The sequence below is a fragment of the Aphanomyces invadans genome (genome assembly GCF_000520115.1).
Source record: "Aphanomyces invadans strain NJM9701 unplaced genomic scaffold supercont1.49, whole genome shotgun sequence".
Classification (NCBI taxonomy): domain Eukaryota; phylum Oomycota; class Saprolegniomycetes; order Saprolegniales; family Verrucalvaceae; genus Aphanomyces; species Aphanomyces invadans.
This window is the reverse complement of record NW_008580194.1, coordinates 4,905-27,991: the sequence shown is the minus strand read 5'-3', so window position 1 is coordinate 27,991 and position 23,087 is coordinate 4,905. Positions and strand designations below refer to the sequence as shown.

The 23,087-nt window shown below is 55.2% G+C and overlaps 9 protein-coding genes across 9 annotated transcripts; 5 read left to right on the top strand and 4 right to left on the bottom strand.

Annotated features, from left to right (window-relative positions):
• The first annotated feature begins 31 nt into the window (after positions 1-31).
• H310_13258 (hypothetical protein) lies at positions 32-1,284 on the top strand. Its single transcript, XM_008880687.1, has 4 exons — positions 32-611; positions 654-719; positions 784-1,002; positions 1,052-1,284. The coding sequence occupies exons 1-4, from the start codon at positions 126-128 to the stop codon at positions 1,157-1,159; spliced, it is 879 nt and encodes a 292-aa protein (XP_008878909.1). The 5' UTR covers positions 32-125; the 3' UTR covers positions 1,160-1,284.
• H310_13257 (hypothetical protein) lies at positions 1,064-1,603 on the bottom strand (the record flags this gene model as incomplete). Its single annotated transcript, XM_008880686.1, has 1 exon — positions 1,064-1,603. The coding sequence occupies one exon, from the start codon at positions 1,601-1,603 to the stop codon at positions 1,250-1,252; it is 354 nt and encodes a 117-aa protein (XP_008878908.1). The 3' UTR covers positions 1,064-1,249.
• A 1,191-nt stretch (positions 1,604-2,794) lies between these two features.
• Positions 2,795-5,356, bottom strand: H310_13256 (hypothetical protein). The gene is made up of 11 exons (XM_008880685.1): positions 5,222-5,356; positions 4,920-5,173; positions 4,817-4,855; positions 4,718-4,760; positions 4,517-4,665; positions 4,387-4,454; positions 4,072-4,343; positions 3,895-4,013; positions 3,541-3,819; positions 3,379-3,488; positions 2,795-3,320 (listed from the first exon to the last, which is right to left on the bottom strand). Exons 1-11 carry the CDS (start codon positions 5,319-5,321, stop codon positions 3,023-3,025), a joined length of 1,731 nt encoding a protein of 576 aa, XP_008878907.1. The 5' UTR covers positions 5,322-5,356; the 3' UTR covers positions 2,795-3,022.
• An 82-nt stretch (positions 5,357-5,438) lies between these two features.
• H310_13255 (hypothetical protein) lies at positions 5,439-6,057 on the top strand (the record flags this gene model as incomplete). Its single annotated transcript, XM_008880684.1, has 4 exons — positions 5,439-5,659; positions 5,710-5,793; positions 5,852-5,908; positions 5,955-6,057. The coding sequence occupies 4 exons, from the start codon at positions 5,439-5,441 to the stop codon at positions 6,055-6,057; spliced, it is 465 nt and encodes a 154-aa protein (XP_008878906.1).
• A 625-nt stretch (positions 6,058-6,682) lies between these two features.
• Positions 6,683-7,263, top strand: H310_13254 (hypothetical protein; the record flags this gene model as incomplete). The annotated part of the gene is made up of 2 exons (XM_008880683.1): positions 6,683-6,825; positions 6,867-7,263. The coding sequence occupies 2 exons, from the start codon at positions 6,683-6,685 to the stop codon at positions 7,261-7,263; spliced, it is 540 nt and encodes a 179-aa protein (XP_008878905.1).
• Positions 7,264-8,335: 1,072 nt separating this feature from the next.
• On the top strand, positions 8,336-15,032 carry H310_13253 (hypothetical protein). Its single transcript, XM_008880682.1, has 16 exons — positions 8,336-9,042; positions 9,103-9,298; positions 9,341-9,588; positions 9,751-10,135; positions 10,180-10,509; positions 10,759-11,173; positions 11,235-11,800; positions 11,874-12,055; positions 12,124-12,375; positions 12,735-13,177; positions 13,226-13,354; positions 13,429-13,830; positions 13,901-14,094; positions 14,198-14,441; positions 14,588-14,749; positions 14,810-15,032. Exons 1-16 carry the CDS (start codon positions 8,364-8,366, stop codon positions 14,978-14,980), a joined length of 4,998 nt encoding a protein of 1,665 aa, XP_008878904.1. The 5' UTR covers positions 8,336-8,363; the 3' UTR covers positions 14,981-15,032.
• A 258-nt stretch (positions 15,033-15,290) lies between these two features.
• On the bottom strand, positions 15,291-18,013 carry H310_13252 (hypothetical protein). The gene is made up of 9 exons (XM_008880681.1): positions 17,754-18,013; positions 17,637-17,706; positions 17,346-17,586; positions 17,106-17,235; positions 16,962-17,006; positions 16,587-16,901; positions 16,245-16,488; positions 15,972-16,177; positions 15,291-15,889 (listed from the first exon to the last, which is right to left on the bottom strand). The coding sequence occupies exons 1-9, from the start codon at positions 18,003-18,005 to the stop codon at positions 15,329-15,331; spliced, it is 2,064 nt and encodes a 687-aa protein (XP_008878903.1). The 5' UTR covers positions 18,006-18,013; the 3' UTR covers positions 15,291-15,328.
• Positions 18,014-20,692: 2,679 nt separating this feature from the next.
• Positions 20,693-21,783, top strand: H310_13251 (hypothetical protein). The gene has a single exon (XM_008880680.1). It carries the CDS (start codon positions 20,833-20,835, stop codon positions 21,736-21,738), a length of 906 nt encoding a protein of 301 aa, XP_008878902.1. The 5' UTR covers positions 20,693-20,832; the 3' UTR covers positions 21,739-21,783.
• A 51-nt stretch (positions 21,784-21,834) lies between these two features.
• On the bottom strand, positions 21,835-22,359 carry H310_13250 (hypothetical protein; the record flags this gene model as incomplete). The annotated part of the gene is made up of 1 exon (XM_008880679.1): positions 21,835-22,359. A coding segment is annotated over one exon (324 nt), but the record flags the coding sequence as incomplete, so codon positions are not given.
• Between the last annotated feature and the right edge of the window lie 728 nt (positions 22,360-23,087).

Here is a 23,087-nt window from a genome sequence, read left to right as displayed (position 1 = left end):
TTCACTCTCTTTTCCATGAATTCGAATCAAACTTTCGTCATGACAGAGTGCATCGAGTACTTGTAGAGGGCGGTGCAGGCGGACGGGCAAGGGACGAGCTGACGAACAACAGATAGCTTACTGCCATGCAAGTGGCGGCCCCTCCAACAAGTCAGGAAAAGGCGATCGCACCTCATGTCGAGGGGAGTGCGACTGCCGCCCTCGTGTGTGCCTGTCGCAGGGTACGTGAGCCAGAGCAACTGGAGACGTGGAAAAACCTCGAGCGATACGTGGACGAATACCAACATCGACCATTGTCGGAGCGCCTGCGAGACCGACAACGTCTTGTCGTGCAGCGAATGGCGTACTCCTCTACAGCTCGCAAACTCTTCGGCAAGCCCAAGCCACCGAGTGACCCCCTCCTCGAACAGTTCAAAATGTCTCACACGAACATCGTCGACGAGCTACACGCAATGCTACATCATGCCAAACATGTTGCCGCGGCGCTTACGCGCATTGGACACGTGTGGTCGACGCTGGTCCAGGCAGACGCCAGTGCCATGGTGGAGCAGTCTCATCCACGCTTCATAGCTGCTGGCTCCCGCATCGCTGCGCTGAGTATGACGTGTGGGGTAGGAACCTTGTACCCGACGCATCGTCTCACCGAGTTGCAGTCCGACGTGTTGGCTGTAGTTGTGCAGCCCCTCGAAGACAAACTGAACAAACTCAAGCAGTTGCAAGTACGACCTGTCCATCGTCACTTCTTAGTGCGTCATGATGGAGTTTTCGTCCATGTCGCATCAGGTCTTGCTGCATGTGGAAGAGGACATGCGGCTGTTGGTACTGGCTGCGACGCGCAAACTGGAGCGAGCGCAAGCGACAGCGAGTCAAAGTGTATTTCAGCGCCAGAGCGAGCTCAACAAAGCCAACGCGCATGCCAGCCGCGTCGCAACGGATCTCAAGTCGATCTTGGACTGGGTCGACTGCATGCGCATTTCGCTGGTGCAGGTTGAAATGGACGCTGTATGTTCGAACGACCATCATGACCAGTGCATGATCATGGCGCATGTAGTTGTCGCGCCTCGTGGTCAAACACACGGCGGCAGCATCTGCAATTCTGTCGAGTGCTGGAGAAGGCAGTGTTGGTCTTCTCGAGTCGGCTGTATCCAGCCTGGACTAACTGGCCATCCACCGCACCGCATGCCAAGGCGCGGCCATGCTCGATCGATTGCTCGCTGTGAAGGGATGTCCCGCTCCGTCACAACAAATTTTAAGCGATGACAAACATGTCGAGTACGCTTCCCACCTGTCCTGGTTTGATGTTGCTTTCAAAGTTGTCTGGCTTCTTGGGTCGTGGGTGGAAGGCCTGGCCAAGCTCTTTGTTGTTTCCGTGACCGAGGCTGTCGCGTTCAGCATACCCACAGAAGATTTCGTTCGACGTGACGGCGCGGCACGCCTCGAGAACATTGACATATGCCCTGGACGGCGGGCAGCTGCGTAGCGACGGGTTAAAATGTGCTGACCCGACGTACTTCATGGCCGATCCATTCGCGTCGTCCTGTTCTACGATGAGCTCTCCGCGATAGATGTAGCCGTGGTGCTGAATCTCCGCACGCAAGTTCATGTATTTGCTGGTTCAGATTGACTTGTGGCCACGCAGATTTGCTTGCGCAGTGCATCGTTCACGCGTACATTCTAGGGGAGCAGACGATTGACGAAGTGATGGAGCAGCGAGAACGTGCTGCTAACGACACCTTTACCAGTACTTCGGCGAATACTTTCAGATCGACTTCAGAGCAGTCTATTTGCAGGAAGTGTCCGATCAACAAGGCAACCGGCTAAACACACGATGCGCATTATCCCGCCGTATCCCATGGTTGGTCTTTGCCTGGACTCAACTGGTTGCCCTCATGTCGCTGGTCGTGCAAACTCTGAATGGCTCGCTGGACCTCCAACGTGGACGTTGGGAATCAAATGCGTTGGTCTGTGGCAATTCCACCTGCAAAAGGTGCATTGCGCTGCATGTCCAAAGTTTGAACTCACAACTACTACTGCTTGAACGAGGTTTTGTTTTCTTTTTCTCCTTTCGCGAAAGCGCCCATGACCAACGCGCCTGGGGGACAAATGCGTCCTTGTTTGAAGCCACGCATATCGCTTGCCTCGATGCTGCAGCATGGGTTGTCAACGTCATTGCGTCTGCATATGCACGTGATAGCCTCCAGTTTTGGTTGTACCCGTGGGTCAACCAAGAGCTGAAGCACACTCGATCGAAATGAACTCAACCTCATGACCACGCACGCACCAGGACACGAGGCGGGCTACGTGTAGATCACTCCTGCCGACAATATTCCAGCGGTCGTGGTTTGAATCGGACCAAATCTTGCATGGCGTGGGTCAAAACGGTGAAGCGGATGCAAGCCAAGCGGTGCAAGAACCGTTCGAAGACATGTTCATGATCGAATGGAACAGGTGGCCGAGATATTTTTTTTTGCATTGTTGACATCATCCTTCTTCCCCTGTCCGATGCGTTGCGGAGTGCCGGATTGTGCCCTGGGTCCACTACATCACCGGCAAACGTTAGGACTTGCTGAAGAACACCCAAGCACCGTCGAGACACATGCTCCATTCGCCTCTCTCAAAATTGTAGTCGTGGCTGACTCTGCCAATTTTTGTGCAGCGCTCGGCAAGCTCACTGAAACACCCCATCCGTCTGTGGCAGTCTGGGTTTTTCTGGAAGCGGAAACGCGGTTGGAGTGGCTAGTGCCAACAGCCGCTCACTGAGCACTTCCAACTCCGTCTCCATGCATCTAGCGTCGTCATCGCAGTCGTCGACTTGGGTTAGCCTATTGTGATTACCAATGTAGGCATGACACTCTGGCGATTCCTTTTATGCATTAGTTGAACAGAATCAAGTCTCGAGTTCGCGGCGACATGTCCTGGCAAGTTGCCACCACTGCACTTGGGCAAACACTTTAGGTTGGTGTGCCGCCAGAGTCCAGGCATGGTAGATGGAGCAACGAAGATGACGGCGATGTGGGGTGGTCTATGTGGCGCCCCTGTTCACCGACAAGTCGGCGGGAGGCACCCAAGTCTGGTCTAAGCTCAAATCACTGATGTGCCGCTCGGTAACTTGGGGCAAGGACAAGTGTTTGGCGTGTTGCGGGGGACTGAATGCAAGATCGTGGCGACTGATCGTCGGTCGGTCAAAGTACCGTGCTTCAAAGTACTGCTTCTCTCGAGACAAATGCGATCTCGACCATGCCGTGGCCGATTTGGGCGGGCTGTACACGTCTCCATTCCAGAGGAGGGCGGGCGACGTTGCGTTGGTCCAGTCTGGCTTGCTGTACCATGTCCAACTTAGTACGCAAGGATGTTCTCTGAAAAGAAATATGCACGTACACTTGCACAATCGGTCTGGCGCTGGTGTCGGTGGAGGAAATGAGCGGTGCGGACTCTGACGGACGCAAGATGGGCTCTAAAGTGCGCCCGTGAAGAGGCTTGGGGGACGTCTAGCCAGGCAAGTATCACACACATCGCAACGAGTTTAGGTACGTGGTGTACTTGTCGATGTCGAGGTCGAGGTGGCGGAGGCACGTTGCTGAGCAACGACATGGTCGTATCTTTCGGAGAAGTATACGAGTTGACGTCGCCAGTTCCTCGCGCGAACGCGTACAACTCGCTCTTCATGGCCATTCGTTGCATGGCCGACAGGGAGCTAAAAAATGCGACGGCAACCTTGACGCCAGGGGTCGTGGCGAATTTGTGGTTGGGACGCTGCACGGTTTCGCGAAAGTGACCGAGCTCCAATGGCGACAGCGTGTGCATGAACAGCAGTAGCTCCTGATATCGGGCAGGTCAAATCCTCACGAATGAAGAACCTTGGCTTGCAGCTCGCCGTGAATGGAGAGGTTGTACCTGCTTGTCGAGAATGCTTGCGGTGTCGCAAAAAGCACACAGCTGTGGGATGAGTGTAAAGCGGCTGAGCTTGAATAAATATGCTTGGACTTGTGGGGGACTCGCCAACGACGAGTGTGCTATCCGCAACGACGCATTGGACTCATACGTCTGTTCAATGACAAAGTGTGCACCAACCGCCTATGGGCGACGCCAGCACTCGCCACATCGAAGGGGTTAACGTTCGCAGCCATTCGAGACAAGGCACCAATTCCCCAGACGCCATGGCGACGAACGCATCCACCACCAACGTTCTAGCAGCATCAAGCAGCGGATCCAACCGTAGGCGCATGAGCGGTGCCACGTCAAACGACACATGCAAGCGATGCAAGAGAGCTTGTAGCTCGGTAAAGTGCTTGTCCCCTTCGTGCTTGGCCAGCCACCCAGCTGAACGACATCGCACGGATATCCTGTCGCTGCTTCAGTTCACAACGAATCGACGTGCCGACGTACCATCTCGAGTCCGTTCCGGCTATGCGGTCGAGGTAGGCAACTGCTGCTGCCGTCGTGGCATACCGTGACTAGAACGACTAGATGAATGGGGTGCACAGCTAGCGAGAAATGGGAAGGCGGGATCGCGCACTGCGTTCGAATCGATGTCGAGCGTCCTGACAACGGTTGCATTCGAGGAAACCCACGATCCATTTGGCGCGACGCATTCGAGCATGTCGTGGACGCTTGTCGCAATTGCGTGGGGGTTGACGCGATCGCCATCGCGCAGCAGGTGCGACACTGCGATCGAATTTGAGAAACGGACGATGGCAAAAGGGCTGCCCCCCGTCACCTGGATCGACAAGCTCCTGCACCATGGATTCCAGTAGTTCGTCCTAATGAGGCCACTTTTTGGTTGAGCTACACACTGGGACGAAGGCGGTTGACGCACCGACGACGCTTGGAGCTGCAGTCCCCACATTTCGACGAGCTGAAATGTGCGACAGTCATCACGCAACGAGAGCAGGGTCCAGGAGCGGTGTATGTGGTCGCACCTGACTCATGAGCTCGTGGAAATGTCTGTGATCAATGCCCTTCACTCCGTCACCATCGATATCTAGAGCCCAGTCCGCGTCCATGTCGGTGGGGCTTGCGCTGCTGTCCGTGCAATACTTGGAAACTGCCCGATGCAGCCGTGCGTACCCGTCGTACGTCAGAACGCTAGCGTCGGCCACGGCAGCATGCCACAGCGTGTCCACTAAGGTCATGCGACGACTCTCCAAGCGATGGCGCTCGACTTTCATGCGGTCTGCCACATCGAGTGAATAATTGGCAAAGAACCAACACGACACAGTACCCAGCGCCTGGAAAGTTAGCCCCGGCGGGTCTGAGTTATCTTCTTGGTGCAACTTGGCAACGGGACTGCCGAAGAGGCTTCGTCTCGGCGGATTTGTCATGGCGCTTTCCTGACACCAGAGTCTCACAAACCCGCAGCCGCGAAGCCTATTTTTAGGCCATGCCTCCAATCAAGGTGCCAGCGGGATGGCGACCTCTTCGAAGGGCGCAACAAAGCCATGTCCAGCTACTCAACGCCAGTGGGGTCTTGCGCAAAGGCAGATAAGTTCTCGCCACCGCACAACAGCGGCGACATCTGGGCCAAGTCGAAACTCAAGGTGTCGTTGGGGGCCAGCAGCGGCTGTGTCGGGCAAAACGTACCACTCACATCGACCCCTCGCGTTCAATGCGAGGGCACTGACGCGGGGAATGTAGAAGTGGCGGCACCACGGACAACTCGGTCAATGTCAACTTTAACGAGGCTGAAATATCTTGTCGAACTTGCGCCAGCAAGACCTGGTTTTACATCGTCTCCATTCTCAATCAGTTCCAGCTCGCTCAAGTGGGCATCCCACTCGCTGTGGAAGGTGAAGCGTACGATCGGCATCACCGAATCAAAGCCGCCGTCAAGGCCGCGTGCAAATGAGTCTAGGCCATCCCAATGCCCCGACAGCCCGTGCCATGCGACAACGTTCTACTTGAGTCGGTGGTATGTCGACATCATCCACAAGTCCAAGCGGTGATGCGCGATTCAGGTTCGGGTCGCTCTTAGTCTCGGGGATTCGAGTCAAGGAGCTTCGAGTGCATTATGATGAAACGGTGTCTGTGAGCCTCGCCAAGACGTTCAACCTCTCGTGATCATCGTTGGGATCGATGCTGGCACGTCCAGCGTCAACAGTGCGCACCGTTCGCATGATCGCTCTTCACTGTCGTGCTCTAGCGATCCATGCCGCGTGGTTCTCGCCCAGCTTAATCCTTGTCCCGTTCTTGATCTCCCGGACGGCGAATTGACGACTGGAGACGTGTACCGACGAGTCTTGCTTGACCGACCAAGTTGAAATCAACTTTCAATCATTGTCGTGGGGTTCATGTTGGCACCCTGGGTCAGTGGACGTCAAGAATTCGACAGGGACCACGGGTAACTCGCGCAGCGAATCGAAGCGGATGGCGTCGATGGCCAACGGCAGACGGCTCGGTGTGTTCATGATCGCAATTCCAATCGGCATTGCGACAGCGGCGGGGATGGTCAAGCTGTCAAATGGCTCGCTTGGCACTAATCTCGACGTGTTTCTGCAATGCTGACGAGACATTTTCTTTGTCATTTTGCGGTGGGGGTGGGGTCGTGGGCCGGACTCTGTACGCGATGGTGGGCGTTATGTCTAGCGCGACCCTTGACTCGACCATCGATTTTGTCGTCCCCCACGATTCAAGTCGATTTTAGCCAACTCGGGTCTTCTTCACAGATGCTGTCAAGCTGGTGTTCATGCTGCTTCTCCTGGGGGCGTTCACTCACATCTCTGTCTTGCTGCCCGTCGTGTATTTCACGATTGCCCGGGCCAACCGTTTTGCGTACACGAAAGCGGTGGCGACGATCTACGTGGTTGCCGCGGGCGAGGCGAGCTCGATGTTGACGTTGCCAATTGTCTGTTTCACGATGGTCGCGGCAGAGCAAGTCACGATGATCGTCTCGTCTCTCCGATCGCGACCGTGGTCGACATGAACGCTTCCGACAACAACATGGCCATCCACGTCGTGTTCATAGCGTACAAGGAGAACTCTGTGCTGTCCGTGGCAGATATTGCGATCCTCACGCTCGTGTCGCGCTTGGTGAGGAGGCGAACGCCCCCGATTCCGCACGGTGCGCCGACGCCCCATGCAACCCTCCCCATGTCTTTCCACATCGAGATTTCGTGCGTCCTCGTCCCCAATGGCCTCGCCACGCGGGAAAATCATGGTATCACGCGCCTCATTGCAGAGCAAGGCGACGGTATCGTGATCGAAACCAAACACTCGAGCCGACATGACTGCGCGAGCTCGATCGACGGCGCCATCCTTGTATGGTGAACAACTCTTGATCCAGCAAACTTGTTGTACAATAGAACGTCATGCCGGCGTCGCGATCTCTGCAACGAATGAATGAAACACTGGGCGATCGTGACCCAGCAGAGTAGGCACAGTGAGATGGTGCCAACTTCTGCGGGGCGCACACACACAGCTCACCACAACCTACGATCATGATGAGCTTGCACCATTGCTTCCGCTGTCCTCCAGTGGTTCTGCTCAGATAACACTTCGCGATCACCCTCAACTCGAACGAGGCGTTCGATTCACCCTCATCAACTTCGTGAATTCGAATCCAACTTAGTTACCCCGTAGTGCACTCGATCTACGATGGTCGTTCTGGTCGCTTTGGGATCGAGTCTTTCCCTCCTCCACGTCATGCAATTCACGATGGATGCTGTTGGATCCATTGCGCCCAGACACTTGTTCGTGTCGGACTTTGGCCGGACAGGTACTGGCCTACTCAACTTTCTGTGCGTTGGTTGCGCTGTCTCCTGGCTGTTGAACGGCGCAACTTCGGATGGCGGAGCCACAGGACGTTGACGAGGGCGCTCTCGCTTTATTGCAAAAGGACGACGACGCGGGCGTGGCGTGTAAACGAGCGTGCGGCGACAGCACTGTGTGCACCTTGCCACCGTCTGCATTTCAACGGATGGGACGAGCGCTTCTGTAGAAGTCGTGCGATAAATCTTGAAAATATATCAATTATCATGAAATCCGACATTTTCCTAAAATACGTGCTCCAAAACGACCAGGAAATGTTAACGACAAGACGTCAAAATCGACAACTCTCGCTCACCCCCGCTTTAGTGTTTCAAGCCAATTCTGTCCACGAAGCATGCTTTCGCAACTCCTGCCACGCGGCACGCTTGGCGCAGACCCTTCCATTCCCCTGTGCTTACACTGCCTTTGCACGTCGTTCAAATGTCCTCAAAATATTTACGTTTTACTGTGAGATGCCTTTAACGTGTGCACGAATCACAGTCTTTTTCACTGAACTGACTGTGACCCTTTCAAGTGCGAGCGTCGTACTTCCGACTTGTGCCCACTTCCACCCGCACTTTGACGAGACCGACGGCCGCCAGAAATCAACATCGACGGATATGACGACGATGGAGCTGAGCGAAGTCGACAAGCTGCTCGCAGAGGACAGCGATGGTGAAGACATGATTGATGTGAACGATCTGGAGGCGACACTGACGCTGGAAGAGATCCTCAACGAAGACTTGGAGGCGACGTCGTTGGCACAGGTGTCTACGACTGCGACTTCAACCGTGACCGTGCCGACGGAAAATCCATTGCTGCACCGAACGCTATCGTCTCGATCGCGAGTGTCGATGCACAAACCGTCAACGAACGCTTCGACGAGCAATTCGTTGAAAACCCCGCTGGATGTGGCCAAGTCGTTGGAAGAGATTCTGCTAGAGCCGCCTCGCGAGATGCTCGTGAGTCCCCTTGCCGTGAAGCGACGAATGCGTTCGAACAATCACTATTCGTCCGTGATCATGCAACAACGAAAGAAGGACAAGACGCACCATCATGGCGGCAGCGCGGGGGTCGTCAAGGTCGAACCGATGCAAATCATTTCGAAGCAGCTCGTCAAGAACGCCGAGTTTCGAGACAACGGCCCGGGGAGCCCGACCGTCGTGGCGATTCACCCCAAGTTCATCGCGATTGGGACGAGCAAGAGTTTGGTCTTGGTGTTCGACCATTTTCAGAACATCCGGCATGTCCTCCGCAACACGGCATCGTTTCAAGAAGGCAGCAGTGAGCCGTACAGCGGTACGTACTCAATGACGCCGTCGGTGTTCCAGTTCCCGCTTTTGACGATTTCTCCTGTAGATGGCCCCGTGACAGCGATAGACGTATCTCCCGGAAGTGACTTCTTGGTCTGCGGGTATCACAGCGGCCGCATCGTGCTGTGGGACATGCTCAAAGGCACAGCGCTCAAAGTTGTGTCGGACGCGCACGAGTGCCCTGTCGTATCGCTACTATTTCTGAAGGACCAGAAGCCGTGCATTCTGTCCGTCGATGCCAAGTACGTCCGCGGCGATCGGTGACTGGACTTGACGTGTCATAGCGGTATTGCGAACAAGGTCAACTTTAGCAAGATGATGGGGTATGTCTACGTGGTGGACGTGGACCCCATCTACGATGGCTCGGCGGGCAAGATCCTGAGCGTCGCCATCCTTGCCCAAAGCGCAGGTCACATGAAAATCGCGCACATCACCGACGTGTACAGCATCGCGGCCATCTCCACCGACAAGGTTACATTCTTGGTCGCGATTGAGCCCGAGGTGAAGGTGTTGCATCGTTGGTTCAAGCCAGGTAGGGTCTCTGCAGACTTCGGACGTGTGACTTGCTGCGTCATCGATTTGAAATGGCGATTCTTTGACAGACTGCCGTGTCGTGGCCGCTGCTTGACTTGAGATGCAAATCGCTTGGACAATCGTGATCTGACACGAGATTATTTGGGTTGCAATCGTGTAGAGGGCGTGACGGTCGACAATTTGCCGTCACTTGCGTTTGCATGGGTCGCGCTGCCTGGAAGCTCTCGCCATGACACGCCGACGCCGATTCTCGCGCGAGGCTGGGGCCGCCATATTCAATTCCTTGAAGTGCTTTTTTGCCCGCGTCATGTCCATGCCAAAGATGGATGGCCGACGTTTGCTGAGACGGCGCCACTCGACACGTCCGCCGACGTGGTCGCGACCCAATGGCTCGGCGACCACGTGATCATGTACTTGAACTTTCACGATGAACTGTGTGTGTACGACACGATGAGCCGACAAGAACTGGAAACGATCGACGTCAGCAGCATGGGGCTCGTGTACGCGTCGTATCGAGGCAACAACGGGCGCAGCTTTGCCAACAGGTGCAGTATAGCGATCCTGCGTCGCTGACGCATGTACTTGCTAGCTTTCGCGCGTGCAATGACATGTTGTACCTGCTCGGGTTGAAGGAACTGCACACGGCGCGTGTGCAGCCGTGGACGCAACGCATCGACACGCTGATTGAAGACGGCGAGTGGCTCGAAGGACTCGGGCTCGCGTTGGATCACTACGAAGGCTTGCACAAAGCCGCCCAGACCCGCGCCGAACGCGACCGGTTTCCTCCCGTTTTTTTCACTGATCGCAACAAAGATCAATGCGTCGTGGACATCTTCAAGATGTCGCAAACGAACCAGCGCACGGGAGACAAGGAAGACGTGTTTCGACATGAGGACCATGCCAACGAAGAACCGCGATGGTACGTGGACCCCTCGACAGACGGAATGTTCTGCATGTTCATGTGCCCATATCCCTGGTTGTTCCTTGAACACGGGCCCCTGCTTGCCTTCCCTGTCTGTTTGGAATTCACTGCCACGTTGGTGCCGTTCATGGGTGGGGAACTGAACGGGGGGACAGCAAGGGCTGTGGCGTTTTCAGTGTGCTGGTGCATGGGTGGTCCTACCCAGCATTCCATTTGATTTCCTACCCCGCATGTTTATGCTTGTAGGTGCGTGGGGGAGTCGCCGTACCCAGCAGATGTCTCGAAGCGGCTGGAAGCAGCATTTCAAACGGCGCGATCTGGGGCGCCGCCAAAGAATTTTGTTCCAATTGGGGTCGCGGATCGCATGGCGGATTTACTGATGGACTACGTCCGTCTCGCGATGGGCCATGCCCCGTCGACGTCGCTCAACCTTTCGCATTTTCAAATGCTGGCGGGGGTCGCGATCGAGTATTGCGCGTCGACGAACCGCACGGACTTGCTTTTTGCCGAAATCTTCAAGCGATTCCAAGAGGCTGACAAGGCTGAGATCTTTGTCAGCTTGCTCGCGCCATATATTTTGCACGACCAACTGCATGTGCTCAGCGCCGCTGTCTTGGACGTGTTTGTGTCGTACTGCTTGAAAACCAACCAAATGGACACGGTTCGTCGATCCGCGCCGCGTTTTTTGCTTCATTGCAGACCCTCACTACTCATTGTCCTAGGTGGAAAAAGCCCTTCTTCACATGCACGTGAATGAGCTCGATTTTGACAAAGTCATTGCGGTGTGCCACACGCATCACTTGTACACGGCGCTCATTTATATGTACAACGAAGCGCGCAACGATTTCACGACGCCGGTCCAAGTGCTGTTGGCCGCGTCGGCGTCGGCATCGATGGGACCTGGTGGTGCGAGCGGGGCCGCACTGGCGCTGGTCGACGGGGCGTCCGAGGAAGGTCGATTGAAGCGCAAGTGGGCGTATAAGCTCCTTCTCTACCTGAGCTACTGCTTTGACGGCCGTTCGTTTCCACGGCGTCACCCAGTGTCTGTCAAGCGCATGCAGACTATGGTTGCAACGTTGACGCAGTACTTGTTTGAAAAGCATCCAAAAGACAACGCTATGGCGAGTGGAGGCGACGACAACGCTGTCGCGACGGATTCGATCCCATACCCCCGCTTGATTCCTTTGCTGCAACTCGATACCAAGGTGTTTTTGGACATGATTGCCCGCCTCTTTGACGCTCCCAACGTCGAGTTTGAAGGGGAAACCATCTCGAGCAACACGTCGAGGTGCTGTTGTCTCCTTGGCAATGCTGTCCATTTTATGACGGGTGGAACTGAAAACACGACATGGGACATGTAGGTACGCCACGGCGCCGCTGCGGTGCCCTCCACGACTGACCATGGTGCTGAGCCTGGCCGAGGTGCTGGTCGGCGACTCCAAGTCGACCAGTGCAGCAGCGCCTCAGCAATTTCCCACAAGTCGATTCTTCTCCAGTGCGGACCAAGGCCACTTTTACATGTTTGAAGCGCGGCTGTTCAGTGGTATGTACCCGTCGTCGTTTTGCATCCCTCCTTCGTATGATTTGTTGTGCTGAAATTGGTCGGTTTAGGTGGCGCCATCGACGCCCAAGCGTATGCGACTGCCCGCAGCGTGTCCAGCACCCAGTACATGATGAACTCGCTCATGACGTTCTTGGCCACGGGGCCACAAGCTCTCGGTCCCGTCCAAACTTCGTTTGAGGAAGAAGGGTTCGACAAAGCCGGTCGACAGGTCATGCTGGTGCGGCTTTTGCAAAAACTGTCCAAGGACTCGTACGACCAAGCGACGTTGCTCAAGTCGGTGCTTAAAGAGGGCATGAACCGTACGTGTTGACGGTCTGTCGTCGTGATGTGTGCATGCTTGAAAACTTTCTCGAATGAGCCCTTTCTTTGAAAGATGCCTCCACTGTTATCACTTGTACCTTTTGACGAGCCGCACATGGGACGTGCACGGCTTTCATGCCATTTGAATTGTGAATCGACGACTTCGTCAATGTGCCGTCGTTGGCCTTGTTGTGTTTGAGCATTTGAAACTGGTCTGTTGGAACTCCCGTTGGTTTCACTCGTGGAAATTGGAAGCCATTACGCAACGTCGATGCGTGTGTGTGGTTGAATCGTGGTGTCGACGGAGAGAGCGACCCCGTGGTCCAAGAAGGTTGTCAACGCTTACGTACGTGCGTAGGCGCGGCGGTGCTGCTGCACAAGGACCGCAACGAGTTTAGCGAGACAATCTCGGCCTACTTGGCTGACACGGACCGCGAGTACAAGATGGGGGTGTTTTCGTATATTCGCAATGAAAAGGACAAGGTATCAGGGGGGACTGACGGCGACGGGACAACAATGGCGTCGACCAGTTTATTGGAAAGCTCCAACACGATCGAAACGGGCATCATCAACCACGCGGGCGGCCTTCTCGACGTCGACGCGACGGCGTTTGTCGTGCTCATTCTGGAAAACTTTCCGTCGCTGAACAACCGGATCATCCAGAAATTCGTCCAAGTCGGCGGCAAGCTCGGCGCCAAATGGGAGTACAACTACTTGTGCCAGATCCTTGGCAGTGGCGCGGAAGGCACGGGCGAAGACGTCGACATGATCAAGGACTTGACCGAGAAGAACGGGTTGCGGGTAATATAAGCACCCCTTGTCGACATCTCGTCACGAACGTGTGGCTAGATGGCCGACGACGCCGCCGTCCAAGAGCGATACATCAAATTGCTGTGCGAATTTGACCCTCCTCAAGTGTTCCCGTATTTGGCAAACCACCAAGCGTACCGAGTGGATTCGTGCCTGAAGCTGTGCAAAGTGAGTCCATCGCTTGATGCCTCTACAATCCGTCCATCGATCCCCGCTGATATGGACGTGTGTGGTGACGATAGGAATACAACATCACAGATGCTGAGGCATACTTGTTGGAGCGCACGGGGGACGTGACAGGGGCGTTGAGTTTGATTTTAGCGGGCTTGGAAAAGAAGATCGGATTGCTTCGCCCCGCCCTCCGTGGGTTCAACCTCAATCCGGAGCTTCAATCTACCAGCACGATGCAGTACGAAAGCAGCATCCTCCAAAGCCTCGTCGAGGGCCAAGAGGTCAAGTCCACCTTGGATGTGGCGATTGCCATGTGCGAACGCCATTCCGCCCGTCACCGCGACGACCAAAGTGAGAAACTGTGGTTTACGCTCCTCGATATGTGCTTGAAGGTGCAAAACACGGTCAAGAAACAAATGCAGTCCAAGACCAAAGGGCGCACAGCGACTCGTGGTGCCCAGACCGTGTTCCAGGTGCGTCTCTACATCCATGTTGGCTCGTGGGGAAGGCGCTCGGTTCATGCGCGCATGCTCGATGTTCTAGATTGCCGTGAATGAAATGATTGCGATGATCCTGGAACGCATGAGTTCGTGTGTGTCGCTGCAGTCGATTTTGTTCAAGATCACCAACGAGCACGGGAACGACGAGTTTGGTGATTTTCGACCGACCATTTTTGGCATGTTGGACACGTACAACTACGAACACAACATTTACAAGACAGCGAACGGCATGATTCGGTACGCTGCTCTCTCTCTCTGGCGATTTCCTTGATACCGAGAAGGGACGACTGTGAATCATGTCGTGGTGGCTGACGCGGATGGTCATCGTGTATGCATGTAGAACGGACTTGCACGACCAAGTGATGGTGCTGCGACGCGCCCAAGCCAAGTGCATTGCCCCGGCCTCGATCGAGTGCTTTTACTGCCACTGCGTCCTGAGTAAGCCGCCGTTCGGCATGAGCCAACAGTACAACTCCAAGGAAAAATGGAATCGGCACACGTCGTCGGTGCTTGTCATGGCGACTGGCAAAACGTTCCACGAAGCGTGCGGGAAGATGTGGCAGCAGGAGCTCAACAGCGACAAGGTAAAGTTACCCGTTTCACATGTCAACACGGCATCCAGCCGCATGTGCACAGTCGTGCTTATCGAGCGCTGTGTCGAACGGATATGGATGCAACAGTCTACAGTGACGAATGGGTTTGAACTTGATGGGATTGATGTGGTTGGTAGGAGCGACCTGACCAGAACCGACGCCGGTTGAGTGAAGCGACCCAAGAAGACGGCGACGACCTTGACCTGGAGAAAATCAAAGTGAACAAGCAAGGGAGCACACGGCGGTACTTGCTTCGCTTGAAAAAGATGCGCAAGCACGCGGGTCGGGTCACTTCTATGGTGCGAGCTTTCTCTCCTGGCACAACTTGTTGTCTCACATGTTTATTTGAATATATACAGCACCACGTCCTCGACAGCTTGGCGCGGTCCGAGTTTGCCAAGAACAAGTTGCTCCGAGGCAATATGGCGACGTTCTCGCTGAAGCCAGCATCTAACCCGAAGACTGTTCGCGTCGGCACCCGTCAGCCGAACCAACTGCCCGTGAAAGCCAACCACAAGGGCGCCATTTAGACCTCGAGCCGTCGTGTTGAGGTTTGGAGTCGGGCTCAACTAAAAGTATGCGATTTTGATTCAAGTCTGTGTCTGCTTTTGCTACAGCTCCATGCATGGAAAGCGAATCCTTCCAGCAATGGAAGCGTTCGCCGCGCCACACCACTCCATGATTGCCGGAGATCGAAACGTGCTGCGGTCGAGACTGACATGGACGTGCGTCGTCGACACAGCGCTGCAATTTACTAGTGTCAACCTCGCTCCATCCCTGGTGTTGATGAGCTTCACGCTATCCGTCCTTGGATCAAGGTGAACAGAAATGCCATTCAGGTGGCGCAGGAAGAACATCTACTATCGATTGAAAGCTCGCTAGATCTTGGCTAGAACAGACGCGACACTTTCTGGAGACATCTCTCGAACGTCGTTCCAAATCCACGCCACGTGACCATCCGGTCGGACGAGGACGGCCGCGGCGGCTGTCAGATCAGTCTCGTCAACGTACAAGTAGTCGTGCGTCGTCGCCGCCGCCGACGTTCCTGCGGCCGACGCGTGCTTGGCGTGAAGGACCACCGTGGCTATGAATGGCCGCTTGTTCGGTGGCAAGTGCGCAATCGTAGCAGACTGCACCACGAGCACAAATTGTGGTCCGCCCGTGCCGCCGCTGTTGTTGGTTGATTGCACAATTCGCTGCACGAGGTCCAACGAGGACACTTGGACATTCGCCCCTTCGTTCGTCGCGCCCAACAGCCATTGATGAGGCAACCGTTGGCCAACATGTAGCCGCGGGGTAAACACTGTATCGAGAGGAGCGGTGGCGCTGGGCTTGCCATCAGGGACGCGGAATCGATGCGCGTTGTTGAGTGCAGCATCGGACGTGTCGCCGTCCGTCGACTGCGGGGCGTACGAGTACCCAATGTCGGCCTTGAAGAACTACGCCAGGAGAAACCGGTCACGACGCGATTGCAATCATCTAGACCAAGCCACTCGATCGTCGTGGGTTGTCAGTTCGTACCAGCATCCCGAGCGCCCGTCGCGACAGTACGATCTCCTGCACGCGGCGCTTGAGGTGGTGCCCCATGGACGACACGGCACTGTCGAGGGTCGCCAAGTGGGCAGTGCCGGCAGACAACGCAGACGACACGACCGACGACTGCAGTTTTTGTGGTAACCACTGAAACAACGGCGAGTGTGCTACCGTGTCAAGCGCTTTGGCGCTGTCTACTCAGCAGGCACACACACAAGGGTCGAAGGTTTCAGCGTCGTCATGTGGAGAGCTCGCACACACCGTAGGAAACATGCAGTGCCGCTGGAACACGCAGCATTCGTTCGAAGTTGCGCAGACTCAGCTTGGTCATCGTGGTCGCGACCGCCTTGCGCTCCGACCCGTACGTTGGGAGCCACGAACGCTGGGTCAGGGAAGGCGATGCACTGGTCGCGGCTTGAGATGAAGGCGAGGATGCGGTCGTGGACGACACATTGCGTCGGGTGCGGATGTCATGAGCCAGCTTCCACGCAAGATTGTGGGCGTCCTATCAGGACCGATACGTTGTGAGATGATGGTGGCGACGAGGCATGGCCAGTCGACGAAATACAAACCATTGAAATTCCATGGCGCGGATCATCGTACCTGGATACCAGTGTTCATGCCAAAGCCGCCGGCGGGGGGGAACTGGTGCGCTGCGTCACCCACAAGAAAGACTTGGTGGTTGGGTGTGGCGTACTGCGCCGCGACTTGGGCCGTCATTTTCCACGCCCCAATCGAGTGCAGCGCCACATCCAGTGACGGGGACCCTGCCGCTGCCCGGATCAAGTCAATGCACCGGTCCGGTGGGAAGTCGACTTGCGGGAGTTGCCCCGGCAACGGGAATACAGGGATCTGGAACACCCATTCACCCTTGGCCAGGTCGTGGGCAATCAAGACCCCGATCACTTTCGGGTTAAACTAGATGGCACGGGGTGATACATATCGACGAAAACGTATTGTGAGACTCGGTCGACGTACGATGAAGTACAACATGGCCGGCGACGTGCGAGCATGCGCTGCGAGCTACAGCAATCCGTACGAGCATGAAATGCGCCCCAGAAATCCTCGGGGGTGGCAGCATTGCCCTGAACTGGACCAAGGAAACCCATTGACTTGGATTACCTCGTGGCTGGTAAAGTGAACGTTGATCAGACTCTGGAGCGGCGGCGGGCCTTCCATGGGAATATGCAGCAGTGATCGCACTTTGCTGTGGGCTCCGTCTGCACCGACGACATAGTCGTATTGCTTGGTCCTAAAACGGATTGGCTTTATAGCGAAGATTTTTCATGCATGCATCGAAAACGGCCGGGCAGCCATCAGCGGTCGAGGAGGTGGTTCATCACAAAATGAAGGCGATCGTACTCGTTGCGCAAACTAACATCGACGCGGCTAAGGCCACACGAAGACTGCTTCGACAACATGCGCAGGTCGGTCAGCTCAACTCCTCGATGAACGTGGATGCCACACTCGGCGGCGTATTCGTTCAAGAGTGTTTCGAACTTGTTTTGGGGAAAGTGGACGGGTTGCGTTGGCGACAAGTTGCGAAGGCCGTGCAACAATTCGTTGCGATAGCCTGGCAACGAGTCGGCGCGGTGCGCAATGTCTACAAAGTTAATGCAATCACACACGTGGATCCATCGAAGGCATCATTACCTGGTCCGAACTGATCGATCCGTGCCAGCTCGCCACCAATGATGCGCGAACAGTACACGTAATCCCGCCACTACAACGAAACACTCAACGTCCTGAATTCAATGGCATCCAACGTACTTGCTGCGGCGGAGCTGCAATGTCGAGAATACGGTCGTGCAGAACTGGCATGTGGGTGCGCAGGATTTCCATGGTGCGGAGGTTCATGAAATGCGCCTGTGGATGTTGCGTTGGCTGCAACTGCCGCTCTACAATGTCCACCGGCACGTTGTACACATGCTGCAGGAGAATGCCAAGTGTGAGCCCGACAGGGCCACCCCCTGCGATCAACACACGGGCCGATCTTGAGTGGTGTTGGATGTGCTGCAGCATCTGTGACCTCCGTCGGCAAATATTGCAATTTTTATCGCGCGGAAGCAGTATCCGGAATATCCGGATAGTTTACCTCGATCTTGAAGAGGCACACCCTCGTAGTACCAGCTGTGAAGTCCTCGTAGCACTTTGTTTGGCCTTCAAAGAGATGTCGGGCATTTCGGGCGGCCGTCGCTATGCCCAGTGGGCCTGTTCATTGCAGGCCACAGTCATGAATCACCGCGACAACGATGCATTGAAAGCTGGGTCAGCCAATTTATCCTCAACGCTCGGGGTGCGATCAGGTAAGCAAATTTGTACCATGCTCAGTGCACGCGAATTAAATGACCTCTTGCCATGCGTATTTCCAAAATCGATCATTCAAGGGGGCAGATTTCCTCGTCATGGATATATTGTCATGCGCTGACGTTGCTCGAATTGATCACATTCTTACGTGTCTTAGCCTCTCCCATGGCGCCGGACTGACCAACCTAGAACGCAGCTGCACACTGTAGCCCAATGCAATGTACCGGGACAACGTGGCAACACGGTGATGCGGGTGTCGTACAGCGGTAGGGGTGGCGTTGGAGGTGTGAGACGAGACCATCGACCTTGGCGGGGGGTGGTGTTGCGGTTGCGCATTGGTCATGATGAAGGGGGTGGTGGTGCCTCTGCTATAGCACCTAATCTCGTCAACATTGGTCTCGTCAACAATATCCTTGACGTTACCGTTTGATGGCGGCATTGGCCGGGAATTCCATGCGCCGTCCACGTTGATCGCGAACGTGCAAGTGGCATTACCCGCTGTTGATACACCCATAGCGCTACAAGACAAATAATTCGATCGTCGCGCTCACGCCATTGTGTGGCCCTAGTCGTATCAGGGATGCTATGTGCGACTTGATTGGACTTGTTCCAAGTTAACGGCTACGACAAGCTGTGGAAGTTTTCAATCGAAATGTAGTCTATCGTGGACCGCTTTGTATCACATTCCACGTCGTTTCAGACCGCACCGACGGTTCGGCGTACCCCTGCGTGATTGACAGCCGGCGTGGTTGGCCTATACTATCGGTTAACATCGCACGAATACCACGTCGGCGTCGTGCGGGAGATCGTTGGATCGCTGGGTGACCTACGGGCGATCGAGGATCTTTCGTTGACTTGCGTGGTCAACATTCAGAGCTTGAACGCGTCATTGACCGTGTGCATGTATCATCATCTTAGCGGTGCATATCTGGGGGGCTCGTCCATTGACGTGCAATGACTCCGTCCCGTCGGCGGTTCCGGTTGGAGGATATGTGGTCATCGGTTCATGGCATGCCTTCGTCGTCCTGGACATGGATTCCCGTCAAGCCCTCGTGCATATACCACCAGCGGGGAAGCGATATAGGTCGGTCGCCGCTCCATTTCTTGAGATAGCAACGTATGAAGCATCCTCGCTCGAATGTGAAATGTGCGGTCCGATCGACCGATCATGCATCAGGTTTATCTACGCTGTTGTGCTTCGTGTCGGATCACAGCTTGTGTGTGTCACCCCCGCGTTCGGAATCTGCAGGGGTGGGAAGGGGCTGGATGACTGACTGGCTGGGTGGCTGCAGCAGAACAGCCACGTCGTCGTTATAGCTGAACCAGTCACGGCCTTGGGCTCATTTGCCGCCACTACGCGCTCCTTGGCTCGTCTTCTATCGACCCCCTTTCGGTGTGGACTGTGCCAACTTTGCCATGCCTTGCCCCTCGTCTCTCTGGTACTCATGCTGGTCAACCATCTCACTGGGTATTTGGTACCGTTCCCCACCTGGACCAACCAGGCAACCGGCTGCCGTTGGCTGTTCTGGAGACAAATCTGCAGAATCCTCTCTCAAAATGAATGTATTTTGAAATATGATAATGCACGTGCATGCTCATTTGCATGTTATGGCATTCGTCATTCATGTCTCGATTGCTGCAAAGGTTGAGAGAGGCGGTTCACTGGGACGTGTGGGTGCTTTTACCGCGATGGCTGCACAACTCGCTCGTTGCATTGTTGGCTGGAATGATGAAGCAATCCGCGTGGATGGACAATCAGAGTGTTGTAACGGTAGGTCATGCAAACTGGAGCGTTTGCGTGGTGTTGTTCAATTGCGTGAAAAACTATAATATACAATAACCCTTCATATTTAATCGGACTTGTAAAACATTTCGTTGTCCACCACGCGAGAATTCGCTGTTCACATGGACCTATGGACAGCTGAGCCGCCTGCACAAGCACAGGCTCGCCATTCGTCGTCGGGATGCCGTCCTTCTGATCGGACCTTGCTCAATGTGTATCATGGGTGCCGTGGTGCCATCTCAGTCGCGATGACAAAACTAACAAGCCAGGCCAAAGAAGGGGGGGCGTCGCCGCCAGCGCCATGGGCAACATCAACAAATGCGACGTTGCCGTAAGCAATGTGGCACAATAAAACGGATTGGTTGCTCGATTCGCCTCAATTAATCCAACTGTACTAATTCCCTCCGACGTGACCGGCGCGTGCGATTTTGTGATATGAGGCATGGGAAGAATTTTTGCCGTATCAATCCAAACCGACCAATCCGATACGCCTGTTCAGGCGAAAAACACAATTTTTTCCACCAATCATACCGCTATTTAAAGGATATGGGTTGTCAACCACATTTGGATTGGCTAAAATTTTGGGGTTTATTAATGTATGTGTGCCAGACCGAAAGTTGCCACCTGCTGTCCCTGCAACAACAACGCGTGCCATTACTAGCAAAGCGCCCTTGAGTGCACCCGGCTGCTGTAGATGCTCCCCGGAGGCAGCATCGTCGTCGCCATCATTCGCAAACTCAACCGCCGAGGCGTCGATCGATGGCTGTGGGGTGGGTATTGCGTCAACTGGGTCCTCGGTTTCGCTCCAACAACGCCGGTGATGGCCCTGAAAAAACGAGGGATCGCAAGTTTTGGTTTCCTCGCTTTAAATCCACGCTGCTCGGGAGCTACCGGTCCAAAGCCACGTACGTCCTGTGCGAGTGCGCACTACCGGTCGCGCTGTCGTCGTCGCCGCAGTCTCCATCGCAGCTCTCAACGTCCCCGCCACAGCATGCTCCAACCTCAACCACGTCACCATCCACCAGCCACCGCAGCAAAACCACGAATGGCAATCACTGTGCGTGTGGCCGCGACGAGTGGCACATGGCGAAGAAGGTCGAAGAAAAGGAGTACGCGATGCGACTCGAAGTGAGCAAGCAGTACGGCGGCATGCGGTACGACGACGCCGTCGCCCAGCACAATGCCGACGTCGAACAGTACATCGCCCACATGATTCCACATCTCCCGTGCAAGTTTTTCACGTGCGGATGCTTTCTATGCGACGCGGACACGTCGAGGCGGGTCGCGCAGCGGCGACCACCCACGAGCCCCAACAAATTCGCCAACTTCAATGGCGCCTCGTTCATTCCTGACGTAAATTCGATCAAAACAGAGTACAACGAACCCCAAGGCGAAGACGACGACGACATGGCACCATTACCGCTTCATATGGACCAGCGCGTTGCGCATTGGAAAGACCCAGCGTTGGTGCATGACTACCTCGGGTGTTTTCTCGATGCAGATGCCGTCATGGCCGAGTTCTCCGAGCCCCAAACGTCGCACTACACGCTGCAAGGACGAAATGACGGCTCCACGGCCATGGACCAAGTTCAGACTTGCATCAGTACCAGCCCCACGCTCAAAGTCGAGCCCCCTCAGTATTATAGCGATTATTACTACACTTGACAAGGGTTAAGCTGCGAAATTGCTGCGTCTTTGTCGGCTAGCCGCTAACATTAAGCTAAACAGCATGGCATAGCGCTAGGAGATGGCATACGTTTTGTTCGTCGTTCGAACAAAACTCAAGTTCGAATTCCTGCGATTCGTTGTTGGGAGTCGAAGGTTAAGGGCGAGTCGCCTTACTTTTACTTTGTCGTGAAGATGGCGGCGTGGGTGCTGGCGCTCGCTGCCACGACCGTGGCTGCAATTGTTGGGGCCACCCCTTCGTCAACGGCCGCCGGGCAACGTCCAACAGCACTTGCATCACGTGCTCGCGCGACACCGCCCCAGGCGCGAGTGTATCCAGTGTATCCCCGCCCAACCATTGCGTACCCCAATGCAAGCTGGACTTCGTGCACCCAAACCCACTGCGCTGCAGACTACCATCGATGCGTGAACCTCTTTTACGGCGACGGATGCTCGTGCTATCCTGGGCTTCTGGGTTGCGCCATCAGCTCGTGTGACAAGACCGAATACGCGGCAGTGTTGGACGCGTGCTACGACTCGTTGGCCACAAACGGCAGATGTGCCTTGCAATGTGCCCCGGGATACTTCCCCGTCGACGTTGTAGCGCCATCCATCACCAAGTTCGCAACATCCGCAGGTGTGTCGAACCATACCACCAATGTCACGGGTGTCGTCGACGACGACGACACGATCCGAGAGCCCGTGACAATCGACTGGACTGTCCTCGCCACGTGGTTGCTGGTAAATACAACTGCTGACCAGGTGAAGAGCTCTTCAAAAGCCTTTGTCAGCACCCTCGTTTCGTTCTTGCGGGCGGACGATGCGGCGGTTTTGAGTGTGGACAACATCAGTTTCCACCACGTGTCAAAGTCGACCACCCTGCAAGAAGTAAGCGCAGTTGTGCACGTGAGCTCGCTGACAGAGCTCAACGCGACGGACCGGGCGTTGGCATCGCAGCTGTTTCATCAAGAGTATATCAAAGAAGGCGGACACAAAGACAGCGACGTGAACGAAGAGTTTGACCTGCCTGACTTTGGAGACCAGCTCGTGGCCGCCAGCGTCCTTCGGCACGTCACACAGCTCTACACAGACAACGTTAAAATTCAAGTGAACGTGTGTGTGGCCAACAGCAATATCACCACCAGCAACAGCAGCTCGACGACACCGCCAGCCCAGCACAAGCCCGCAATCAACAAGTCAATCGACCAAACTTTCTTGGGGCTCACTCCTGGAGTGCTTCTCGTCCTAGCTGCAGGAGGCGCGGCGCTACTGGCCCTCATCATTGCATGTCTTTGTTTGCGCTGTCGGAAATCGTCCAGCCAAGACAAGGCGGCTGTCGCTGTCAAGAC

What these genes read in the sequence shown, in the direction of transcription:
- H310_13258 (XM_008880687.1), top strand. Translation starts at nt 126, where the DNA reads ATGCAAGTGGCGGCCCCTCCAACAAGTCAGGAAAAGGCGATCGCACCT. An exon ending in ACAAACTCAAGCAGTTGCAA is followed by an intron (nt 720 to 783) that starts GTACGACCTGTC and finishes ATGTCGCATCAG; the next exon opens with GTCTTGCTGCATGTGGAAGA. An exon ending in TGCAGGTTGAAATGGACGCT is followed by an intron (nt 1,003 to 1,051) that starts GTATGTTCGAAC and finishes TGGCGCATGTAG; the next exon opens with TTGTCGCGCCTCGTGGTCAA.
- H310_13256 (XM_008880685.1), bottom strand. Translation starts at nt 5,321, where the DNA reads ATGACAAATCCGCCGAGACGAAGCCTCTTCGGCAGTCCCGTTGCCAAG. An exon ending in GCTGGCGTCGCCCATAGGCG is followed by an intron (nt 4,014 to 4,071) that starts GTTGGTGCACAC and finishes CGTTGCGGATAG; the next exon opens with CACACTCGTCGTTGGCGAGT. An exon ending in GCCAGACCGATTGTGCAAGT is followed by an intron (nt 3,321 to 3,378) that starts GTACGTGCATAT and finishes GACATGGTACAG; the next exon opens with CAAGCCAGACTGGACCAACG.
- H310_13253 (XM_008880682.1), top strand. Translation starts at nt 8,364, where the DNA reads ATGACGACGATGGAGCTGAGCGAAGTCGACAAGCTGCTCGCAGAGGAC. An exon ending in ATTCTGTCCGTCGATGCCAA is followed by an intron (nt 9,299 to 9,340) that starts GTACGTCCGCGG and finishes GACGTGTCATAG; the next exon opens with CGGTATTGCGAACAAGGTCA. An exon ending in ACAGCGAACGGCATGATTCG is followed by an intron (nt 14,095 to 14,197) that starts GTACGCTGCTCT and finishes GTATGCATGTAG; the next exon opens with AACGGACTTGCACGACCAAG.
- H310_13252 (XM_008880681.1), bottom strand. Translation starts at nt 18,005, where the DNA reads ATGCTGCAGCACATCCAACACCACTCAAGATCGGCCCGTGTGTTGATC. An exon ending in TTGCAGCTCCGCCGCAGCAA is followed by an intron (nt 17,707 to 17,753) that starts GTACGTTGGATG and finishes GTTTCGTTGTAG; the next exon opens with TGGCGGGATTACGTGTACTG. An exon ending in GACGGGCGCTCGGGATGCTG is followed by an intron (nt 15,890 to 15,971) that starts GTACGAACTGAC and finishes CTCCTGGCGTAG; the next exon opens with TTCTTCAAGGCCGACATTGG.
- H310_13251 (XM_008880680.1), top strand. Translation starts at nt 20,833, where the DNA reads ATGGCTGTGGGGTGGGTATTGCGTCAACTGGGTCCTCGGTTTCGCTCC.